General features: G+C 45.2%; 1 protein-coding gene across 1 annotated transcript in view; it reads left to right on the top strand.

The window, feature by feature from the left end:
* Window positions 1-313: 313 nt before the first annotated feature.
* Window positions 314-25362, top strand: part of SNTB1 (syntrophin beta 1) — a 100157-nt gene continuing 75108 nt past the window's right edge. The window contains exon 1 of the mRNA XM_088533288.1: window positions 314-857. Within this exon, the coding sequence (XP_088389414.1) occupies window positions 362-857 (496 nt within the window). The 5' untranslated portion in view covers window positions 314-361. The remainder of the gene's footprint in view (window positions 858-25362) is intronic.

The following is a 25362-nucleotide window of genomic DNA, read 5'->3' as shown; positions in this document are numbered from 1 at the left end:
GCACACCCTCCCGCACACACACCCGCACACGCTCCCGGACACGCTCGCACACCCTCCCGCACACACACCCGCACACCCTCCCGCACACGCTCCCGCACACCCGCACACGCTCCCGCACACGCCAGGTGCTCCCGCCCGGCGCGGCCCGAGGGGGCGGCCGCCGCGCTCCGCCCCGGCCCGCCCCGCTCCGCCCGGCCGCAGCCGGCGCGGGGCGGGCGCGGGGAGGGAAGGGAAGGGAAGGGAAGGAGGGAGGATCGCGGGTCCCGCCCGCCGCTCCCGCCGCTCCCGCCGCCCCGCGGGTGAAGTGCGGGACGCGCCGCGCCGGGGCCGCCGCGCTCGCCGCCCCCAGCATGCTCCAAAGATGGCGGTAGCGGCGGCGGCGGGCGGCGGGCGGGCGCAGCGCAGCGGCTGGCTGGAAGTTTTGGTGCGCGAGCGCTGGCACAAAGTGCTCGCCAACTTGGGCGGCGAGGCGCTGGTGCTGAGCGGCGAGGAGCGCCCCGACGGCGCGGCGCACAACGGCCTGGGCGGCGATGGGGCGGCGGGCCCGGGCGGCTCCGTGCGCACCGCCTTCACCGACCCCCCCGAGCAGGTGCCCGAGGCCGTGTCCAACAAGAAGCGGTGCGTGAAGGTGCTGAAGCAGGAGCTGGGCGGGCTGGGCATCAGCATCAAGGGCGGCAAGGAGAACAAGATGCCCATCCTCATCAGCAAGATCTTCAAGGGGCTGGCGGCCGACCAGACCCAGGCGCTCTACGTGGGCGACGCCATCCTGGCCGTCAACGGCACCGACCTGCGCGACGCCACCCACGACGAGGCGGTGCAGGCGCTCAAGCGGGCGGGCAAGGAGGTGCTGCTCGAAGGTAGGGGCCGGGCAGCCCCTCCGGGGCGTGGGGCGAGCACGGCGTGCGGAGGCGCCGCTTCGTCCCGCGGCGGGAGCTTGTTTCGTCGCCTCTCCTCTCCATCCCGCTCTTTCCACCCTCAGGTGGCTCGGGGGTCCCCGACGGCGCGTGTTTCGCGGGGCTCCCCGCCCCGCCGGCCGTCACCTGCCCGTCCTCAAGCCGGCGGGCAGGGCGTCCCGTCCGTGCGGGACCCCGGGCCGCCCCGTCCGTGCGGAGACGCCGGTCGCGCCGGTCCCGGGCCGCCCCGTCCGTGCGGGGCCGCGGTGCAGCCACATCCCTGCAGCACGGAGAGTTTCGCTTCGCTCCCGCAGGGTCGGGGGCAGTTTCGTAGGAAGGGGCGCGGAGGAACCGTGTCCCCCCAGGCAGCGGCTCCGCGGCCAGGGAGCTACAACCTACACTGGGCACCCCCACACAGCGAGTTCACGGCGGGGGGGGGGGACACGTTTCCATGCCTTTAATTCTCATCTTTTCGCAAGGATTAATTTAGCTGTCAGACCTATGAGAATGAACAGCTTCCAGAGCAGCCTTGGTGCGTGTTCGATGCAGCGATGGCGACACCTCTGCCCGGCAGGTCATTGCCCGCGGTGGCCGGGCTCCCTGGGGGTGCCGGTGCAGGCACCGCTGGCTGGTCGGTCCTGTGGCCGCCTGCGTGTTTTTGTCTCCTGGGGGTCTGGGGTTTTTGCCCCTATCCCGAGAAGCTCAGGGAAGCTGCCGTAACAGAGCCACCTTTGAGGATGCGCTGTGACACCCGCCTCCTGCGTGAAGTTGGGCAGAAAGCTCAAGAGCAGGTTCTGTGCAGTGGAGCATGGGGCAGAGAGAGAGTTTTACCCGTCCTCTGCAGTCGTTGAGAAACAACTCGGAGTTGTCCGTAGCGCTGCAAAAACCACGCAGGAGCTGTTGCCCCTGCAGCAAAACTGCCTACAGAGGTGCCTGCAAGGTCTTAATGCAAACTTCTCTCCAAGGGCTGAATTGGGGCCATTCATGCCCATTTTCTTATTGCTTTGCTTATACAACATAAGGGCTTCCTAGGGTGCAGAGCGGACAGGCGCTGACCTTCGCCTTGATCTCGCCAGTCGTGTAACTCCTTGCACAACTGCCTCCTTGGTGAAGCGCGTGCGGCAGCACCACCTGAACGTGGTGCTGCTCCACGAGGCTTTCAAACAACTCAGTTTTGCTCCCCGTGGGAGCGAAGATGGAATAGTTTCAGCCGGGCTCTGAGCACCCTCCTCTCCGCTGCCTTTGCCCATGCAGCTGTTTCCTCAGGTTCCTCTGCTCCACGGAGGCGGAGGATGCTCTGCTTCGGTGGGTGTTTCTGCAGCGCAGGAGCTGGAATTGTTAATTTGTAAATGCAGAGCAATTTCAGTAGTCATCATCCCATGCAGTTAAAGTACCCTGACACAGTTATCTGTATTTTTCCTGGCTTTCTCCTGCTATTTCAGCAGTGTATCCGAACAGAGACTTGTCCGCGGTGCGGCCCCAGGAGGTGCTATTCAGAGCAGCGGGGAACTCTCTCCATGAGTGGCTTGTGTAAGCAGGCCCTTAAAACAATTCCCTGAGATCCAATTTCCCACTTTAAAGCTGTTTCTTCAGGAACTGTCTAAAATGGACTTTTTAGTACTAAAGGAAGGAAAATCAGAAGGGTTTTTTTTTTTTTTTTTTTCCTTTAAAGTATAGGAGGGAGAGCCTTGGGTCAGACTGCACAATTAGACTGATTTTCCTTTCCTTCCAGACGATAGGAATTTTGCTATTTCCTGACTTCTTGGAGAGTTCTGCATTAAAAAGAGCCAGCTGTGTTGGGGCAGGGGAACCCCCCTGAACAGTTCGTTTGCAGGAACTTTATCCAACGAGTGAGGCAGTGCCAGTAGGTATTCCCAGTGTCAAAATGTGGCATTTCCATTTTCAGGGAGATTCAGACGCTTGCCTATGACTTCCCGACAAGAAAAAGATGAAGGTGGTTTGATGCAATTGAAAAGGTGCCGAGCGCCAGGGGCACATGCGATGGGTGGGACTCAGGGTATTACCCAACGTGTTGCATGGCCCTGGGAAGGGTTTTAAGGCTGTGCAGGGGTTATCAGCACTGAGGATGTGGGCAGTACGGCTGCCCTGGGCTGCTCTGTCCTCTCGTTTCCCATCCCTGAAGGACATTGGACTGTCGCAGCCCTCACTTGCCTAGTCCAGCTTGTTAAGCTAAAGTCATATAAATCAGTTCCTTCTCACTGCTCTGTGCGTTGGCCAAGGTGACAGATGCTTTGCAAACAGGTAGAATTTCAGTGTTGGAAGGAAGCTGAGACAACAGACGATGGATTTGTGAGGCAGGGCGTTCAAGCAGAGAAGGAGGTGATGATGAGGAGGAAGGGCGAGCCTTCAGAAATACAGGCTTGAGGGAAGAGAGGGAGGGGGCTCTTCCACCTTGGGGTTTAATTCCCTATTAAAGCTCTGCCACAGCTGAGACATGGGTGGGTTTCTTTTTTTGAACAATTCTCGGTGGCACAAGGGCAAGGTGGCAGGTAGAGCTCCCTAGAGAAATGACTCTTGCAGCATCTCCGAGTTTGTAAACTGGGAATTTTCCACAGGGGAGCAACTCTTTGCCTAGTAAAGTTCAGCCTGCAGATCAGAGGCTGTAGGCATCTCCTGCCAGCCTCTTGGGCAGAATCCACAGACTGTTGGTTGAATACTGCCACTTTAAAGCAGTGTCAGCATAACAAGGTGCCTGCCGTCCTGTAGGATGTGTAGCAATTTCCAAGCAACATTTCCGTAAGAACTGTAAGGAGTCTCCCCGCCCTATCCTTTACAGCTTTCCTCGGATGAGGCAAGGGAATTCCACCTGTGTGAATTATCAGCATGTTGAAATAGTGCAAAATAGGCAGCTGTTGGCTGTATTTTTCTATCTTATCTCTGTTTTCATGTTTCTTTAAGTAACTCAGTGGCAATTGTGGGGAGGCAGAGGGGAGCAAAACACACTATTTGCCCAAGATTGTGCATCTCTCGCAAGCGTGAGGAGGCATGAGGCAAGGGGCAGTAAGAGCCTTCGTGACCCAACTACTTGCTACTATCAGGGCTGTCAATATCAGGTATTGCAAATTGTGTGTGCAGTTCTTCCTTACACTTCCAGTAAATGCATGGAAAAAAAAAGCTTTTTTTTTTTTTTTTTTTTTTTTTTTCCTTTTTTTCCTGTGCCAACGAATATGCAGCTAGGGAAATGCTTTGTATTTAGGGGCTGTATCACAGTTTATAGACACTGTGCCTGGCCTTTGCTCACATCTGTGTGAAAGTGAAATTGAAAGGCAAAAAGGATGGTAACCCTATTCTCAGAAAGGCAGTTTTGAAGAAGACCATGAGAATCTCAGTTTTGTTTTAGCTTTCTGAAGCTGATGGGGGAAGCTTGAGTGAGAACACTTGATGTATCATTCATTGATTAGATTAGATTACAGACTAATTTCAGAGTCCAGACAGTCTGTATCACCTTTCACAGATAAGAATCAGTACATCCTCTCTGCAGCAAATCTGGTATGAGTGCTCATTCTCAGTTACTATAAAGAAGGTAAGGCTGCTGCAGGCAAAGTATCCCTGGATTTATGGGGATCGAGTGCAGCCTTTCCTCTTCACCTCCCACCTCAGATTTATTTCTTTAGGTAGCACCAGCTTCTTAATGGTGCTTGGAAGATGAAATATGTATAGAGATCTAGGTTTCAATTACAAATATGTAGTCTGCATACATGGAAAGTATAACTAGAGTAAAACGTCTAAAATTCCGGCAGTAATTTCACTGGGAATTAAACTGAAAATTTGGTGCAACTGCTTGATGACTTTTTAAAACCATTGGACAGAATGAATTTAAAAGACTAAAGCTTTTGCTATAGTTAACAACACAGTGCCTGTATCTTAGTTTTGCCGTGGCAGGTATCTTTGCACTGCAGGCCAGTGATTCCCCTGCCCCAAGGAATCTGAGTTTCACAAACACAGATCCCAGGTGTTCACAAACAGCAGTGGTCCCATTCCTGTCCCTGCTGCCTGCTGCAATTGGAGCAGAAATGCCTGTTGTGCGTCCATCCTAAGACAGGTAACAGAGTCTGCATTTTTCAAACCACAGTTTGGATTAGGAACAGCCCAACTGAAGCTCCTTTGCTGTGAAATTTTGCCGAGCTTGCTCTTCAGCATGGTAACAAGTGCTGATCACAATGGATCATTTCAGATATGGATTTGGAAGGGTTTTTTTTTTAATTTCTTAATGTGATTGTCTTCAGAAACATGGTATGGACTTTCTCATATCAGTAAACTATCTCTAAATTTGACCAAAAGTGCTGAATTCATCTGCATTTAGAGTTCACAAGTGGTGGAGAATTCACCGTAACTATTTGTAATCTGTTCCAGTGGTCACTTACTTCTAGTGTTTAAGAACATATTATTTCCACTTCATTTTTTCTAATATAGATTTCCGATCATAGGATTATTTTATACTTTATTCTCTGAGATTAGGTTGCCATGGCTACCTGTTAGCATTGGTACAGCTATTCAGTAGAAAGGAAATTGGAATAAACAGTAGTTCAAGGGAGCAATAGCATACAGAAACGAACAAAATATGATGGGGACAAAGCCGTCCCAGGAGTGCACAGGAGACTCTGGCTTTTCAAGCCTGCAATAATTCTTTGAGCAGCTCAGAAAAAAATAGGTGGTGAAGACAGAATGGTAGCTGTGATTTACTAGCACATCCAGAAAGTCTTTTAGCCATGTTTTGGATTAGAAGGTGGTCAAGAGTTGAGCATAGCTTGTAAAACATTTTTGCAGGCCTTGATTTGGTAAGTAGAGAAGAATACTGCTGTCTATGCTGCATCTACGCTGAGATGTTTGCCAGAACATTGGTATTTAGAGTCATCATGGAAAGATGCATGAAGCGATGTGTCGAATTGAAAAACAGCTAAGAATAAGACAGAATAGTAGGAATAAATAGACCTTTTTTTAGCAGTGGCACATAGCTCTCTGTGGAGATAGAAAGCATCACAGGACGGGCAGCATCCGGTATATGCCTTGAGGTTCCTCCCTGCAGTGAGTGACTTGGAAAACGTTTGAGATGAGGCATGACTGAGGTGGGATAGAGAAGTTTGTGTGAAAAGCTTACTACAAGGTAAGTAGAAGTGAGAACATGCTCAGTGCTACTTGTTGCTCATGCTGTGTGTTGGAAGGTGGGTTAAAACCTGGTTCATGGTCTTCAGTAGACATCTGCTAAGGACTGCTGTTTTACAGCAAGACTATGAAAGTCCCTTTGTGTGGCTTGGTTTCCATGCTGGTCAGTATATCCCCTGTATTCTGTGCCTTGCATTTCTGGAAGGAAGGAGATCTATTGAAACTAGAGCATTCAACACCTTGCAGACACTTCGAGCATCGAGTAGCAAAGTAGGACATGAAAGTTATTTAGCCAACTCCACTTAAACGGGCAGTTGGGAAAGACAGGATAGAGTATTTTGGATGGAAGTATTTTACACAGAGTCGATAGAGGTACAAATAGGAAGCATGGCTTTAACTCATGTCTTCTCTGAGTCTCGGTGTGAGTGAGGGAGGACCCGTGTCCTCGAGAGATCCATTGTGCTCCATGCGGGGATGCCGTGAGCCCGATGTGCCTGTTCTCGCAGTTAATGTGCATGAACCATCCATCGTCTAGCGGATTGCTTCACTGTGAGCTACTGGATTGCTTTTGAGTTAGACTAGTTCCTTCATGTAAATTAAATCAAGAGTCATAATTCCTGAATAGCTCTTTGGCAGGCTTGAGTTTCTGACTGCTGCTGTACACTTTTATTATGGTTTGGCTTTGGTTCTTTCTGTCTAGAATCTCAACTATTAAGTGGCTGTGGCTTTCACTGTGTATATACTGAGGGCACAATACAGCAGGTCACTGCCAAAGTCACACATCTGTATTCTAGCAATTGAGTAAAATGGAGTTCTAAATTGTAAGGAAAGGAGCCAGGGCAGTAGATGTGGAGACTGTCTCTGATTAGAAATGATTAACATACAGCACACTCCTTCTTAAAATGTTATGCAGCTTTTTGCTGAGCTTTTGGAAGTCATGCTTGTTGGCACAGCTTTAAAAGTCATCCAAAATAAGGCTTTGATTAGGTTTATTTGGCTCCTTACTCTTCAGGGCCATTTGAGCTGAAATCTTTAGACATGAATCTAAGAGTGAGCCTGTTTTGGTAAGCACATAGGTGAGTAACTTGTGTGTTTGTGGCAGCAGGTTCTGTTCAGGTTAGTGGTAAGAATTGGCATAGTTCTTGTTACTGTATAGAGTATCTTAGAAACAGCATCTTTTTCTGAGCATCTGAAAGTTAGAAACAAGTCTTAACATAAAAATAAAAATGAAAAAACTCCTTTTTTCTGTTTTAGGGAACACTATCAGGATATAAATTCTCTTCTGGCCAAGGAGGCACAGCATGACTGGCTTGCTCCAACAGATGATACGAGCTCATGTGACTATTTATCAGCCTCATGTGCCCTTTCAGGGAAATATGGCCATTAGTTAAGCCATTTGCCAAGGACATATTCTGATGGCATAATAACAGTTTTGACTTTAACATAATCAAGTAGTTGTGAGAGAATATTTAAAGCTATGTCATGGAATTAACATATCTCAACTGTTGTCTAAAGACAGTTATTTCAATAATAGCTATTTCCAAGATGATTTATTTTGCTAACACTGGTCTTTCAGTGATTGTTTTGCAAGGGGAACAGGAGATCGCTGTGCTTTTCTGGTGTTGTGGGAAGCTCAAGGTGCTGGAGAGGTTTGATGTTACCTGCATGTGGCTTTTGAGGCTGCTTTTAAGCTAACAGTAAGAATTATAACTCAAACAGTGAGAGTTTATCTGTTACATCCCAAAATCCAGGATTAGTCATTCCAAAATGAGCTGAAAGCAGGGACCAAGTCTTTCCTGGACTGGCAGGGACGCAGTGCTAGAAGAGATTTCTCTCATAGTAGGCAGCTTCCCGTTGGTGTAACTCTTGCAGAACGAGAGCCAGCAGGAGCCTTCTCTCTCTGACTTGAAGCCAAAGGAGAGATTTAATTGTTGGACTTCCAGGAGTATTTTCCAGGAATGAGTTCAGGCTAGATATTAGGAAAATATTCTGCAGAGAAAGAGTAGTCAAGCATTGGAACAGGCTGCCCAAGGAAGTGGTGGAGTTGCCATCCCTGGCAGTGTTCAAGAAACGTGTAGATGAGGCGCTTAGGGACATGGTTTAACAGGTAGAGTGTTGAGGGGTTTACAGTTGGACTTGATGATCTTGAAGGTCTTTTCCAACCACAATGATTCTATGATTCTATGATTGTGCCATTGGAAAGCTTCTTCCAGGGTGGAGAGTAGGAAAATGCAGCTGGTTCTGAGCTCTGTTGAGTATAGTCACAAAGATACACATTGGGCAGGAGAAAAGGAACCAGCTCAAAGCTGGAGTGAAGTGCATGGTGACTGCAGGCTCTTGGCATAGAGCTCCAGGTCTTACTACTGTATTTGCCTAAATTAAAACTGTCTAGCCCAAGCAGCAGAATTTATATACTGCTCAGGAATATGGCCTGTCGAAGTGTTAACGTAGCTAAAATTCCTCAAAATATTGAGAATGCTCCTCTGGAGCAACATTTAAACCTGCAGACAAATCTCGAGGTGCTACAGAAGCTGCAGCTAATCCCTTTGGAGCCTCTCTTGCTTGGGTGGCTTTTGCTATCCCCTTCTTTGCAGCTGCAGCAGCTGGTTTGATGCTGAAGCTGTTACAGACACAGCATCCTGCTTAGCTTTGGGGAGGAAATGTGTATTTGTGCCTTAAAAAAAAAAAAAAAGTAAAGGACATTTTTAGCAACTTCTGTCTTCTTTATGTTTGTGGAACCCTTCTGAAGTGTCCAGCCAAGCAAGCCTTTTAATTCCAGAAAAATGCAAGTGAAAGCAACTGGATTTAAGTCATTCCCAGGCAATTGGTTAAAGGCCTGGCTGTATAAATAAACCCTACCTGTATGATGTGTGAGGGCAGGCCTTAAAGAAAATATTGCCATGACGAACTAGTGGAATTTCCACTTAGCACATTAAAATCAACCTTGAAAGGCTCCATTAAGGAAAGACATAAGGAGTTCCAGAAGATGGCTTGTAAAATATTCCTGACACTAAAAATGGTCCTCTGTCAGTTTTATGTTTCCTTTCACTGTGTTATATCTATTTTAATAAACATGTGGGATAGACTATCAAAACAGCAGCACTTTGTCTGCAAAACCTTGAAGAAATAAATATTGAGTCTAGCTACATGTTTTAAATTTAACCCAATAAAAATAAACTTAAATCAATGCTGGGGTTTGCCTATGAAAGAACTGCTATGCTAGGACCATTTGATGTTGATTTTACTTTTTATATATATCACACTTTTCTGCTGAACATACCTGAATGTTAGTATTAAATGTCTAAGTTTTCATTCAAGTACTGCCACAGTTTTCTATCTGTGTGCATAAATACTTTTAACACCTTAGAAGATTTTCAAGATTTTCCCTCTTAAGAAAAGGTATTGATAGACGTTTTTCTTTTTTCGTTTGAGGGGGGAGAAGAAGGGTTGGAATGAAAACACACTAGCTCCTGTGGAATGTTTCTGATGTTTTAATTTGAAATGTCAATGCACCTGTGGAGAAATAACCGCAGGCACCAGAACAGATTAGGGGTTGACCTGCTGCAAAGAAGCTCCATGGAGAAGGGAGTCCTGGTTAGCAACAGGTTAACCATGAGGCAGCAATGTGCCCTTGTGGCCAAGAAGGCCAATGGGATCCTGGCCTGCATCAGGAGGAGCGTTTCCAGCAGCTCGAGGGAGGGGATCCTGCCCCTCTGCTCAGCTCTGGTGAGGCCGCACCTGGAGTACTGGGGGCAGTTCTGGGCTCCCCAGGACAAGAGGGACGTGAATGTTCTAGAAAGGGTCCAGCGGAGAGCCACAAAGATCATTAAGGGACTGGAGCATCTATCGTATGAGGAAAGACTAAGTGACCTGGGCCTATTTAGTCTGCAGAAGAGAGGACTGAGAGGGGATCTGATCAGTATGTATAAATGCCTGAGGGGAGAATATAGGGAGGATGGGGCCAAACTCTTCTTGGTGGTGGCCAGTGACAGGACAAGGGGTAATGGGTACAAGTTGAAACGCAGGAAGTTCCATCTCCATGTGAGGAAGAACTTCTTTCCTGTGAGGGTGACAGAGCCCTGGAACAGGCTGCCCAGAGAGGTTGTGGAGTCTCCTTCTCTGGAGATCTTCAAAACCCACCTGGATGCCACCCTGTGCCACGTGCTCTGGGTGTCCCTGCTGGAGCAGGGGGGTTGGACTAGATGATCTCTAGAGGTCCCTTCCAACCTCAATGATTCTGTGTGATTCTGTGATTTTGTGACATTTCAGGTGTTAATAAAATAGCGATTTGCTTTCAAAAGGTTTATTTGAAATCATATAAAAAATCACTATTGTTTTAAGCAGAATAGCAGAGAATTATCCCAGGTATATTCTTATCATGGAATGTCTTTGTAATCATGTCACGTTCAACAAGAGAAAAAATTCTTGGCCAAAAAGTTTTGACTATCTCAATGCAATATTTTTTTTCCTGATCTTTTTGGAATGTGTGATTTCATTTGTATATTAAAAAAATGTATTTGTGCTGTTCTTTAGGAACTTTAGACATGCTGTTCTTTTTAATCACTTTGTTCCTCTTGTATAAATGCATGCATTGTGTAAGAAGGAGAAGGATGTGTATTTGGTATGAGCCAAGAGAGATAAGCCTCTAAATGGAGAAGTCGCAAGTGATACATTACAGTAGTTCCTGTAAGGTGTTTATGTTTGATCTTTTCAGTTGCTCATAGTTATAGAAATGTGCTGCTTTATTTCTGTGAAACTCCCAGGCAAACCTTGAAGACAAAGGCAAATGAGAGAGAAACTTTCTTCACTTCTAAGACTTGCCTAAAATAGCTCTTCAAGGTGCAACTTTAATAATATCTGCTTAGTGCAGCTGTAAATTAAATTAGACTTTGCCTGCAGACATGGCTTCTTTCTAACTTCTGCTCCGTTAGACTTGCATGTAGAGCTCTATATATGGGTATGAATGAAAAAGTGGGCATGGAACTATAAAGGACCACAGATTAATTCTAAGGGTGAATAAGTGTTTTTTTTTTTAATGTATTTTTGTGTTCTTACTTATCCTCTCTTTGCTCTTCTCCATTTGCTGCCCAAATGCAGGCAGAGCTATTTGTCCACAACACTTTTTTTTCCCCAGGGACTGTGTTCTTCATCTGGACCCCATGTCTGCATCTACCTCTCTGCAGCTGAGTCATGGTGGTGAGCTAGAATGGCGGGGAATATGGGAATCAATATGAATTTTCCTATTGATTTCAGTTGGATTGGGATATCAGCCTGAGCTTTTATCAGGCAGTGTTGATATAAATTGCTGATGGGAATACTTAATGCACTAATTCTCCATTAGAACAAGATGGAGAGACCTTCCGTCCTTCCTGGCATTGACTCACTTTTAAGCTTCCTAAATGGCTAAAGACACCTTCTCATAGATATTTAGTTGAGCATGTGGTAACATGCTGCTCTACTTCAGGAAACCTCACTCCATATTCCACCTGCACAACCCCTCCAGCTCGCCCTTCCTCACCTCCCAATCCCCAAAACCTAATGAACATAAGCCCTGTAAAAGAGCTAGGGCAGCAGGTCAGTCTCTGTGTTCAGTCACTTGTACAATAATCATTGATTAACCAGCCATTATTTCTTAATCTTTTCCTCAGTGCAAATTGCAAAGGTTGAATAATTCAGCACAGAGCTTTGGATTCTTAAAAAGCAAAATGTTCTTGTTTGGATTCAGATCCTGAAAGCTAGGTGGGTTAATAATGATGAGAAAATCTCTGAAAAGTCAGAACCTCAGTGTGTCCCAGTGGTACTTCTTCAAAGCCCTTTTGTTTGCAAAATCTAAGGTTTTTCTGAATTCCACGATGACAGGAGACACTGTGTCAACAGCTTTACAGAGGATGTTCCACATTTTCTGTCCTTTTCTGAGCTGCCTCTGAATTCTGGAACAGCAGAGGTGCTTTAAAAATAATGTCTGATTGGGAGCAGGAAACAGTGATTGTTTCTTGACACAGTGAAAGTTTGGCTTCGGGTGAGGGTGGTTTATAGAGTTGCATTTCTTTCTCCAAAAATCCACACCAGCAGAAATTTCATCTGTTTCTTGTTGAGCAGGAGAACCTGTGAGAGCTCATCTGCCCACTCTTACGTATTACAAATATGTAAATAATTCTCCAGGGGGAAAAAAAAAAAAGTTTGTCTTAGTGCTGTTGTAATGTGTAATGCAAGGCTGGGATGGCAAGTGGAGATTTTTTGGCTTTACAGAGTACACCAACCCTAAAACCTCCACGTGTGTTCTCCTACTGCACAATAGACACTTCTCTCACCAGATCCTTCTGGATACTGCTCGCCTCCTTTCTGGTTTCCAACTTTAGGATGCAAGGCAACATCAGAAAAACATGGTCATTTATCAGAATGATTATGCAAGAAAATTTGCAGTTGTAGATGAACAAGTAACTGCATGATCAGAGTGTCTTTATCCTATCTGGATTCACTGTGGATCTTATGGGAACAGAGTCTTGTTGGGGGTGAATGATGTGTCCAAGCAACCTCCACCAGCTGCCCATGGCCCTCTGGCTAAAAGCCCAACTTCATATATTCCCTTATCTTTCAAGATGTGCAAAGCTACAGCCAAAGTTTAAGAGTGGTTGAAAGGTGCCAGAGTTGGTGTCACGACAGATAGTACATAAACCATAACTGTGCTATATTTCTAGTAGGATATGTTGGGAGATTTCTGGTTAGCTCGGGAGCCGTGAGTCTTCAGGCTTGGAATGCAACAATTCCTTTTTTTTTTTTTTTCTTTTAAATATAGGCATCATTACAATATATGGGGAGTTGAAACTAACCCCTAATTTCAAACCTGTAATCATAGCTTCAGAGTAATGTTTCAAAGGAAGCTGTTACAGCATTAGGGATGAGTACCCGGTTAAAGCTTGAGAGCTGATTCAGAAAAGACAACTGAGCGGCAGACCTGCAATGATACCTTCACATTTTGTGAATGTTATTATTATTTTTTTTAATAAAAGCTGGGATGTCCAATGCAAAAGGCAAAGTGTCACACAGCCCCCAGGCCTCGAGCTGTTCGGGGAGGTCACGTCCGATGCCCATCCCAGCGATGCCCCCTCTGAATCGTCCCACTGAATATTAGCGAGTCACAGCAGCACGATGAGGCCCCAGGGCTCCAGGAGAGAGTCCCTTGGAGCTCCTGGGTGGATGGGGCTGCCAGGCCGGCGGGTTGGCATGAGGATCCGTGAGGCTGCCGGGCTCCCTCCTGCGCTCCCACTGCCTCTCCGGCAGCACCTGCGCTCAGGTTCTCCCTGAGTGCCCTCACAGAGCAAAAGTAGGTCACGCTGCCTCTGCAAAGCCTTTGAATAAACAGTGTGTGAGAACACATCATGAAAATATTTCACTTTCTGAGCTGAAAAGGGATAGATGAGGAAAAAGGGCTGTCAAAATACAGTATTCTCCACAGAATTTGTCCTGTGGCTGAAGTTTATTTCTCTGTGCCCTGAACCTGCAACTAGGTCATTCAAATGACCTTTGTAGACATTAAGTATCTTAATAGATTTTATAGAAGCTAATTATGAATTACTCATTTGGGTAAAGCTCCACAAGACAAGGACCCGTATTGCTGTTTTTCCTGTACTGTGGCAAATGAGGGCTATTAAGCTGTATATAAAACTGCTCGCTATTGAACCTGTCACAGTTCAAAGTGAGAACAAAAAGTTTCATTATCGTTCCTGCCTCTCAGCCCATGCCGCACCAAAGCAAACACGCAAACGGGAGTGATTGCCAAAGAGAAAAGTACCATTTTTGCAGGTATACTAACTTTTTAAGAAGTGTTAAAGTTGAATATACAAATTAAACTCTAATTTATGCATTTGAGATAGACAAGCACTTGATAAAAGTATCCTCAAAGTGCAACACTTAAAAATAGTTACATTTGATCTTAACAATCTTTGGGGAATATGTCATTAGCTACATTTCTACTCTCCCCACTTAAGCTCTATAAAATCAGTGATCAGAGCCAGTGGGCAGGATGGTGTCCAACTCTGAGACAGTCTGGGCTTTGTGTCCTGAGCACAAATGTCGCTCTTCTTCTGGAGGGAATGAGCAAAACAGGGTCTGACCCAGAGCAACAGCCTGTTTGCGGCTTGTCATTGACCGACACACAAGTGCCTCTTCTGTGTCCCTGTTAAAATGCTGCTGAGTGAACTGCCTACCAGGCAGTTAAACAGTTCAAATCTTTATTAGCCAAAGTTTAACATAGGCCATAAAGTATTTCAGCTGTGTCATAAGGCTTCACAAGGAACTTCCCTTGCAACAATTTTCTTCTCCATGGAGAGGCTCAAAATTGCTCCTTTGAAACGGAGCTCTTGCATTTCTGCCAAGGCTGTTGATCCGCAGCACCGAGTTAGACAGAGGCACTGTGTTACTTGGCAAAGCTGTCTCCTCCCTCCCCTCCCCTCCCCTCCCCTCGCTTCCCTTCCCTTCCCTTCCCTTCCCTTCCCTTCCCTTCCCTTCCCTTCCCTTCCCTTCCCTTCCCTTCCCTTCCCTTCCCTTCCCTTCCCTTCCCTTCCCTTCCCTTCCCTTCCCTTCCCTTCCCTTCCCTTCCCTTCCCTTCCCTTCCCTTCCCTTCCCTCCCCTCCCCTCCCCTCCCCTCCCCTCCCCCTCCCCCTCCCCCTCCCCTCCCCCTCCCCCTCCCCTTATTTTTACTTTGCAAATTTAGTTTTCAAGTATTTGATAACAATACCTCTAAAGGAACAAGTTAGCAGTGCCAAAAAGTGATAATATTCTCTGACGTATTTTTACTTAAGACACCAGCTGTTTGTTCTGCCCTCATGAAATTTGTTCTAGACCTGGAATTGATTTCACAGAATCACAGAATGGTTAAGGTTGGACGGGACCTCTAGAGATCATCTAGTTCGACCCCTCTGCTCATGCAGAGAAATTTGAAGGGTCCAATTCTGTCCTTTCTGTTTGTATGATGCTTTACAATATTCAAGTGCTTGGTGTTTTTGCTGGTGCTAAATAAACCATGTTTAACCAAAGCTGCTTCCCAAGAGCCCTGTGCTCAAGGTAGTTTAGTTTACAGTACCTCATATCTTCAACAGAGAATTGTTTTGTGCATGCTTTGTGGTTTTGGCAGTATTGCTGGTAGTTCATGCTAGTTCATGCTTTGGACACCTCTGAATTCTGCTCTATCTCCATTCCCCTTAACAAGAGGAGGAGGAAGACACTCGGAAATCATTGCTGTGCTCCACGTCCTGGTATGAGGTGTGATTGCTGGACTCCTTCCTGGCGCTGTGCCTCCTCACAGCCCAGCTCGGCGTGTTGTGAGGTGGAGAGGTTAACGGAGCTTAACCTACCTGCAGCAAAGTGCGGAATGTTTCCATTGCCAGCACCAACGCTCCTCACCGCCTGCACTGCGCGGGTAGTGTTGTCTGATCTCCCCGTTTCCTGATGGTGTTGCAGCACCCATGGCCATGTTTTTGGATTTCCATGTTGCAGAAGCAGTAGCAGAGAGGAAACCCACTCATGGTGCCTGGACATTCTGAGTCTTTGGAATGCTCTTCCCTTTGGAGCTTGGGAATGTGGCACGTTCCCGGTGTGAAAGGGGATTGTCACTGTGATGCTATCATAACCTGCAGTCATATATTACATCACATGGGACAGGAAGGAAAATGACCAGCTGGTAACTTCCTCATACCAGAACTGCCACAGAAATTCATCTCCTTGGGAGTTTCAGGTCTTGCTGGAAATCCCATTTGTGGACCCTGCAGCCGGACTCCAGGCCAGATTTCTAGATAGATTTAAATTAACCATCAAACACTATCACAGTTATAATTGCAACTTAGCTTTTTTTAAGCAACTGTGAAGTGGATGTCATTGTCTTAGAGCATGGAGAGTACAGAAAAAGAGACATTTCTATATTTTTGAAGTTCCTGAATAACTGTGAGATCTCCTAACAGGGAATGCGTTCTGAAGATGCAAAGTTAGATGCCATATGAACATTTCTCTCATTCCTTTTTATAAAATGAAATTGCTTGTGTTTTTCAATGCTTCCTTTGCTTGCTTTATTCTGCTTTTCTTGTGTGTGCAGTGACCCCTGCCACCCCAAAATCTCAGTTTCCAATTCTGACAATTAGAGGGCAATAGGCTGAGAAAGAGACTTGTGATTTTAGTTTTGCTTCCCTTTCCCAAGCACTGGCAGACCTCGAGAGAGGATCCCTCTTAGGCATTTACACTAGGCAAAGCATCCCTGCTCTCTCTAGCAAGAGAGAAAAAAATGAACTAAACCTCTCGAGAGATGCTACTCCTTCCCTCCTTGTTGATAGTAGGGAGACTAGGTCTGTTTCCCCAGTGAGGGCTGACTTTTAGGTGATTAAATTTAGCAGGGATAGATTCCCTCCTTATAATGTTTTCAAGCTTTTTCTTTGCTGCCTGAGGACAGTTCCGTGGTTCTCCAGACCTGAGATTTTGAGAGAAACATAGAATTTGTTCAGAGCAGGATGCAATCTCAAGAGCAGGAAGCACTACATATCTTAGCTGGAATTAACAGCAAAAAGCACATAGGCTGTTTGAGAATATTAGTGTGTAATTGCATTATATGTTAGCCATGGCAGCAAAGCTTGCCTGTAAAAGTCAATGCCTTCGTTTCACAGCCCATCCATGTCTTGCAGTGCTTCTGTCGTCGTTTGTGCTGATTTAACTGTATGCAGTACCATGCCAGAAGCACATATACATACATGCATACATACATATATGTATAATGACCTGGACTAATGTTCCAAAAAGAGTTTATTCCTAATGTGTGCTTTTTACTGTGACTGAGTTTGCAGAGCAGACATGAAAACGGTTCTGCTGGCAAAACATGGACTGAAAGACAAGGCAGCTGAGTGCTGAGGGGATGGAGGAGGAACCGGGCAGACGGTTTTGTTGCTGAAGGCAACGTGTTGTGAAACCGCAGCCTGAGTTCAGCGGGACTTTCCTGCCCTCCCTCTGGCCCCGATGCATCATTCCTGCCTCCAGCCCCAGGCTGTGACAATAGCCCTTTTGGGGCTACACCATGAATTTGGGATCTGATGCTCTTCTTTGCAGGTGCATCAGGTCCCCAGGCTGGCTGCCTGCGAGGTCAGGGGAGCTCGAGTCATGTAAGGCCAGTTTTGGGGAACAACTTGCCTTTGAGAGCGGTGTAAAGCCCTTGTGAAAGTGCAGCCGTCATGCTGGGGCTTGTCTTGTTGTCAACACACAGTGGATGAGATCTGGCCCCAAAGAAATCAACTTCAAACACTCGCTCATGGAGCAGGGCCAGGATCTCTTGTAGTACTGTAAATCGTGCTACTGAAAAAAAAACACCCTCTTTTCTGGGAAGCACTAGACTTTTACATGAGGGTCTTGAATTTCCAGTGTCAATTGTCTCACAAGTTTCCAAGTGTTTCTTGCCTACTTTGTATTCTGTCTCGGTGCTTGCGTGGCCCAACTTTTGCACAACCAGCTGTTGCTGCATAAACGATTGATCCAAATCTTTCCTACCGGCTGTCTCCTGGATTGGGTGTGGGAGTGGGGAATTTTTCAGAAGCTAAAGTGCCTGTCCTGAACAAAGGCAGGTTCGATTTGATAACAGGAAGCCTGAGCCTACAGCTGAAGTGCAGCAGCAGGAGTCAGAAAATGAGACATCCCTCACTACCTCTGACTGACAGGATGAAGGATGGCCCAGTGCTCAGGAGCAAAGCACAGACCGAGCTGAGACTCCACACTTGTGTATGCATAAAAACTTATTTGAATTAAGTCAGGAAGGGAATCTGAAGTGGGACAGCTTTACTTGTGTACATCTCATTTGGAGAATAAATGCATCTTATTCCTGAATGGGTTCTTGTGTGGGTAACCCCTTAGTTCATGCTAGTTATGCACAGACATGCCGTAAAACCTTCAAGTTCTTGAGCATGTGATGCTACATGTGATCCACGCTGCACGGGTGATTACACCTTAAGTGTGAGGCTTTAGTGATTTTTCTAGTGCTTTCATTGATGCTAGATCTGGATGACTTGTTTCATGCTAAACCCAACCACTCTGTATTTGCTCTGCCAAAAGGCCATTTAGTTGTTGACTTTCCTACTCATTTGCTAGAGCTATAGCTTTTTGCCTAGCTTTCTGAGCTCTGCGAACTTTCCAAATTCTGATTTTTTTAAATGTAAGATTTAAAATATGTATATACTATTCCCCTCTTTATTTAGTCCCTGCCTATTAGTAACTGATTTATTTTTTTAAGCTGCTGCTTTTCACTTTTGTTGTTTATGCCTCCTTCCCTCAGTTTCTCAACTGCTCCATCATCCAAAATTGGTTGATTCTTTTCATGTCTACCAATACTTTGTTCTGTTTCATGCTCTTCCAACATATTAATGAATTTTGCAGTGCTGCATACACTAGCAGGCATTTGAATGCTTGAAAGCTCTCTTCTGTGAAAAAAGTACTCTTTTTAAAACAAAAAATTCAGAAACTACTCCTCAAATCGTAAGAAGCTATCTTCTTTAGCTAACTTAGAAAATTGCAAAGTGCTGCAAAGATACCAGGAAAAAAAACAAAAAACAGACAGAGAAGCAGTGTACTGAAAGCTCCGAAGCAAATTTGGGAGCTTAACTCATTCCTGTGGTTGCGCAAAGGGACAGGGAACCTTGGGTTAGCACTGGCTGCTTCCTGCCCGCAGGATGACTTTGTGCTCTTAGCAAGGACTCGAGTCCTGACCGCTTGGTTCACAAGGCTGCTTTCCAGGTCCTTGCCCTTGCTCTTCCAGGAGATTCAATGCTGGAGCATGGAAACTAAATTTTACCTGGCCTAGGGATTTTAATGTGTTGATTTAGGGTGAGCTAATGCACATGAGAAGCATGGGGGTGCAGTCCCACTACAAAGAAAACTTTTTTAGCTTGCTGCTGCTGTGGTGCTGACCTCCTTCCATCCCTAGCAGTGCATTTCTGTGTCTCCTCTGCTCAACTCAGGCATTTTTCTGAGTTTCTAGTGGGCTGGTTCGGGGAATTAAACCAGCAAAAAATTAGTTTGAGAAGCTCTAAAGTGGAGCTATTGCTCTGTTGTGCGGTGCTCAGCTGTCCCTTGCAGGAATACAGTGCTTGTGCAGCGAGGCAGTGAGTTGGTTTATGCAGCTGAAAACCAGGAGTGTGTTTTTCATGTGTTTATCAAGAAGATGAAAAAGGTGGAAAAAGGCACTGGAACTGCTTTACTTTGCCCATTAGTGCCCCCCGTGCTCTGTTGCAGCAGTTTGTGGTGCTGTTGTCAAGTGATTTATTGATTGGGATCTAATCGAACTACCAAAACTCAGATCAGCTCCTGTGATCCCATTGTAATTTCTTCCCAGTGTCGTGGCATCAACACAGAGGCAGCAAAAGGGGATTCCTGCTAGGACTGAGAAGCTGCGTGCGGAGCTTCGCTTCCCGCTTGCATTGCTAGAGAAACAACAATTTCACCTCGTAGTTTGAAGCATGGTTTGTAAAAAGTCATTGTGCCCACTGGGGTAAGAGCATTCTGTGCTCACAGATATATTGTTCCAGTCTATTTTTTTTCTCTTCTCTCCCCTTGATTGATATATTTGAGCGTAATATCAATTCGCATATTACTTTTAAATCTTGGGGAAGTATGAGAAAAGAAAACGATAACTGTCCGAAACAGTTACTAACTCATTTTTTGATTATTTAAATTAATAGAAGTGACTAAAAAGTGCTAGAATAGGGAGGCTATGGAAACTCCGCATGGTCGTTTTTATGAGAATAGCACTTGATGGCATCTCTCCAAAATGATGGAGGGATGATAAATCATGGTGCAGACAGGCAGGCTGTGATGCCTCATATGTCCCTTTCCATGCTACTTTATTGCAGCTGATGAAAAATATGCACAAAAGCTTCTTTATTTAGGTAATACCATAGCATCAATAAAGTAACTGAGCAGATTTTCAAGAGCTCGAGAGGCTGCATCCCGGCAGGACCAGGAGCAGGGAGAGCACTGACCTGCACGAGCCCTTTGCAGAAACCGGTCTCAGTGGGGAGCCTGGCCTTTCCCTGGGGTTTTCTGTTAAAACACCGCAGAGGATGAAAGAAGCACAAGCGTGTAGGCTGCCACGGTACACGAGTTTCTGGGCTTCAGGTTACGTTTTAAAATCCCCTGGCCAGTGTTAGGCTGCATGCCCGTGGGAAAGCACACAGTGAAGATAGTCAGAAACCCTACTGGAGCGCTCTGCACGTTGAGCAGATGAATGGTGGGACTGTTGGCACTGTGTCACTGTTTATCTAACACCTAATAAAGTAAAATTACCTTCTTTCTCTCCTTTCCTCCATGCCTCCTTGGCGTGGCCCTATGCAATGTGGCCAGTGTGAGCTACAACTGTCCCTTTTAGAGCTACAACCATTCCTTTTGCTCAGAGATGTCACAGGATGGAGGCCACCACCATAGCAGTGGCAGAGCACTCTTGCCTGGTCCATTTGTGCTCCCTCAGGCTTCACAGTGGAGGAACCTAGAGCATCTCATCACGAAGGAGTCCTCCCATTTCCTTTGGTTGTGGGATTTTCTGGGAGGGATGGTTGGGACTCTCCTTTCTCTTGGTTTTTAAAGCACACTGCAGAGCATTAGGTGTCTGTTTCTTGATGAATAAAGGAACATCTTCCTTTAAATATGTTATCTAAAATAAAATTTCCCGTGCTGATGAAGATATTAGAATACTACTGGCTTGTCATGAGATGAAAGACAAGTCACATACATAGCCACTGAATAACTCTGGAAAGGGAATGTCATTTCTCTTTGGACAGCATGTTTTACCACATGAATCTCTGACAGGCAGACCGAACACTGAACTAAGCAAGGTAGAAGAATGCAGCATTTCATGTTCACCAGGTGGGCTTATAATCAAATTTCAGGGCTGACTGATAAATATTTTAACACCCAAATTTAAAAATATCTTTTTATTTCCGTTTTTACTTTTGGCTCTCTTTAGGGTTTGCTCTAAGTTCAGGTCTCGGTGTATGAGGAACACTTTTTGATAGAGATCTGCTTCTTACCTTCACGGAAATGACACCCTTGCTGAATAATGAGTTTGACTGAGTAGCGTCTAGGCCCTTTGGTGAAGCAGGAGCAACTCCTTCGCAGAGCCTTTCTTTGCTTGTGAACTTCAGGCCTTAGCTGCTTAATTCCTTACCTAGTTTCTGTGGTGGAGCCAAACAGGTCTCAGCTATGCATTTTTGAACTCCTTGGAGAGTATAAAATTGTTGAAAGTTCAAAAGTTTGGAGCCTGTCAGTTTGCGCAAGAGGGAGGAGATGGGAGAATTTTTATTATTTCATGGAATGAAGAAGGCAGCAAAAGGTATAAAATGCAAGTGTGATAGAGGAAACTTTTTTTTTAATTATTTGGAAATGAAACACGCTGAATCTGGAAAGGAATTAAGAGATTTTTCTGTCCTAAGTTATTTTGGCATAAATGTAGACCTTTTTAAAGCCAATAATATTTCTGAAGGAACATCAAGGGCCTCAAAAAGTATGATTTCTTAAGCCATACAATTTGCATGCTTTATCTTTCAGTTCTGTGGTAAGCGCTCTTAGTAGATATACTTAGTGGATATAAATGTGTCCAGTACCGGATGAAGCCTTCACTCATATTAAAGTTTACTCTACTGATAAATCTAGAAATCTCCTCCCTAAATCAACGTGCAGTGGGAGATATGGTAAATATGTTCTTTATGAAGCAAAACCTCTCTTCAGCATGTAAAAAACTTTTCCAAAAAAACCCAATAGCAGCTAGACATGACGAATCATCCATCATCTGCTCCAGAGGATCTGCCAAAACACAATGGTGAAGTTAGCAGCCTTCAGGATTTTTTTCATGATTTGTGTTTGAAAATGCTGTTTCTTAATTTCCATGACAGAAGAATGCTGAGTTTCACAAATGTTTCCAATTCACACTTAAAAAATAGATAAATGGAAATTGTTACCATCTCATAGAGCTTCAAAGGAAATAGTTACATTGCGTTAATTAATTTTGCTGTTTAAATATCCGCAATCCATCCTGTCCTGCTTTATAGATTTAGTAAAGAACCCATTTAGGATATAGATAGCCTGTGGGGAGCAAATCTGTCCTGTAAAACCTTTCAGCTCATTGGTATTATGAATATATGGGAAATGTCAGCTTTGTTCAAATGTAGGAATAAAGAATGCTTTTCTAATGTGTGTTCTTTTAATCTAGTAGTTGATCACAGGTTTTGGCTTCACAAAAGCAGTAGAGAGGGTGAACAGGATACACTGAAGGGCAAAAAAAGAGCCGGAGCTTCTTTTCGCAAAACACATGAGTTTGATGCCTGGAGAGGTTGGTGGGAAGGGTGGGCAGTCATGTACCCTCTTGTTCAGTTGGTTTGCCCGCATTTGTGAACTATTCGGTGAAGTGAGGCTTCATCCATATGCAAAAGGCACCCACTGATTCTCTAGGTTTTTTCTGTACTTCCATGTCTTTTGGGCCACCACTGTTCTGTTTTTTTGGTCACCGTTGTTTTTTCCTGGTTCCCTGTCCTCTGTGAATCCTGGTAGAGCTTCCTCCTTACAGCAAACCCACATCACCTCTACAACACTCAGTCATGATTAATGAAACAGGCAGCCTATGAATTTGGGCACTTTGCTGGCACAGATGCAATGGATCTGTTTATTATAAAGATTGCTCAGAAGTTGAACTGCTCAAAATGCCTACTATTTTGTCCTTACACTTTGAGTCATGAGTTTTCACGCCATTCCTGTTCTCTGCGTGGTTTACACTAAATATGTAGTTGCCTGTGACTGTAGAAGCCTACAAAAAAGTGCAGTTTGAGTGCAATCCGTCCTTGTTTCAGTATTGGATCGGTTACAAGCTAGCTAAGAAAGCTGTCTTCATATTTTGAGGAAAAGTATCTTCTACTTTTCATTTTCTTTTTTTCCAGTATCTCAGTTGCTCACAGAACTGGGAGAATGCCTCCCTCAAAGCAGTATATTTCAAGGACAGTATTAATTGAAAGCCGAAGTGCAGAGCTGGTTGTGTGTTTCTTTGCAGACTATAGCGCCTTTGAAGCAAAGCAACAGAAATTGGACCCCTTTCAGGATGAACAAGTAACTTGCAAAGATGCTAATTTTAATGACAGTAAAACAGATTGGGGTTCTCTGGTGGAAAATACTGGACAAGAATGAAATCCTTAGAAGCTGTTCTAGCTAAGCCTTGAATCCACTGAGTTGCAGTAAAAAAAATGACTAGCTCTCAAATTGCAAGGGAACAAATAGTATATTTCAGTTCAGTGGGAACTTTACATATACTGTCAGAATGATATTTTGTTGCATCTTTCTTTATCAGATGACCAAGTAGGAAAATTACTTTGAATACACTATGGCTATGGGACATTTAAAAACAAAAAAAAAGAACAAAAAAGTGTTTTCTTGAATTTTAATGTGATATTGACACCTATTTTTATTTTGAAACTTAATGTGTTGTTAGGAACATGGTGGATTCTAATTGCTTGGTGGGTTTACTACTCCAAACTTCTAATCAAAAGCTGTGCTTTTGCAAAATTCCTGTATTTACTCAAGGCTCTTTCTAGGACGTAGTCACTTTATGTGGTCTAAGGATTGTGGTATTTTACAGAATTACAGAATCACAGAATGGTTGAGATCGGAAGGGACCTCTAGAGATCATCTAGTCCAACCCCCCTGCTCCAGCATGGATACCTAGAGCACTTGGCACAGGGTGGCATCCAGGCGGGTTTTGAAGATCTCCAGAGAAGGAGACTCCACAACCTCTCTGGGCAGCCTGTTCCAGTGCTCTGCCACCCTCACAGGAAAGAAGTTCTTCCTCACATGGAGATGGAACTGCCTGTGTTTCAACTTGTACCCCTTACCCCTTCTCCTATCACTGGTCACCACCGAGAAGAGTTTGGCCCCATCCTCCCTACATTCTCCGCTCAGGTATTTATACATATTGATCAGATCCCCTCTCAGTTTCCTCTTCTCTAGGCTAAACAGGCCCAGCTCGCTTAGTCATCTTTATGGTGGTTACTTATTTTAGTCATCTTTGTGGTGGCTGAGACTACTAGTTGCAAGACTGATTTGGTTCACTGATTTGATTCACTGATTTGGTCAGTTTTTTTTTCAGAAATTACAGTAAAAAGTTTCAGGTGGACTAAAAGCAGAATTTTCTGCCTCTAGGTAGTTTCTGATTCTGCCAGATGATGCAGAGTATTTTCTTGCCCTAGCCTTGCGGATAGATCAGAGATGTGTTTTGTCTTGATCTTGTTATTGCAGAGGTATGAGATTACCTCTGAGGAAGGGAAGAACTAGAGGGAAAATTAGTCTTGGGGCTTACTGAGCCAGTCTATCTCCAGCTGAGTCATTTATATCTGTCAGTACAGTGTTGCCTCAGGGATTTTTGCACTTGTTGAAAATAAAGACAAACCTCAGGGGGGAGAGAGAGTCTGGACAGCATGGCTTGGGGGTGTGGGAACGGCGCGGGCATTTGGCCTCCTTGCAACATCCTGTTTCCCCAAGTTATCAAAGCAATTCTGCTCTCTTTTTCCAGCCTTCACTTCCTGAGTTGCTCCCCTCACCACGCTCTTCCTCCTTTAACTCTTTTTCTTCCTATTGTGGCTTGTAAAAAGCACTGCATAGAGCTGGAAGGAGGAGGTCAGGCTTCAGGATGGACCTTGACTGGTGCGATTCTAGAAATGTTAGCTGGGTTAAGCCACTAGCCAAGTGCAGCACATCCTGGGAAGAGAGCCCTCCACCTGCAGCTTAGCCTGCTGTCTACATCACGTGTTTCTGGTGTTGCCAGCAGTTTGCATGAGTCCTTGGGGAAAGACAGGGGGGTTCCACCTGTGGCCTGGGTGATGGAGAAGGGATGGGGCCACGAGCACAGCTCTGCTCTGTTGGGCACTCCCTGAAAGACTTGTTTTGATGACATGTAATAAAGCCTCTTCTTTCTGGAGCTGCAGGGAATTTGTCCTCCTCCTAAAGGGTCCCATGGCCTGGCACCCAAAGGATGGGTAGCTCAGTGGTTTGTGTAAATCATATATCTAAACAATGTTACAGATAAGTTCCTGTGCATGAACAAAACAGGAAAGTTCCATATGAATATGGCGGGATGTTTGCTAACATAGAAGCCTGTATCTGTCACTGGTCAGTAAACTGTTAATTACAGGGAAAATTATAAACTTATCCACAAAGATGAGATGCTTCTTGCATTCTTATATATTTGTGTGTCTCGGCTGTCAGCAACTAGGGGCTCCCAAAGCCATGGGTTGGATCCTGGCCATCACATTTCATAGCCACATTTAGCTCACCAAATCTCCCTTAATGTTTT

The sequence above is a fragment of the Tinamus guttatus genome, unplaced genomic scaffold (genome assembly GCF_059628265.1).
Source record: "Tinamus guttatus ecotype Peru unplaced genomic scaffold, ASM5962826v1 Tinamus_guttatus_pri_ptg000492l, whole genome shotgun sequence".
Classification (NCBI taxonomy): Eukaryota; Metazoa; Chordata; class Aves; order Tinamiformes; family Tinamidae; genus Tinamus; species Tinamus guttatus.
This window is presented reverse-complemented; position numbering and strand designations above follow the sequence as displayed.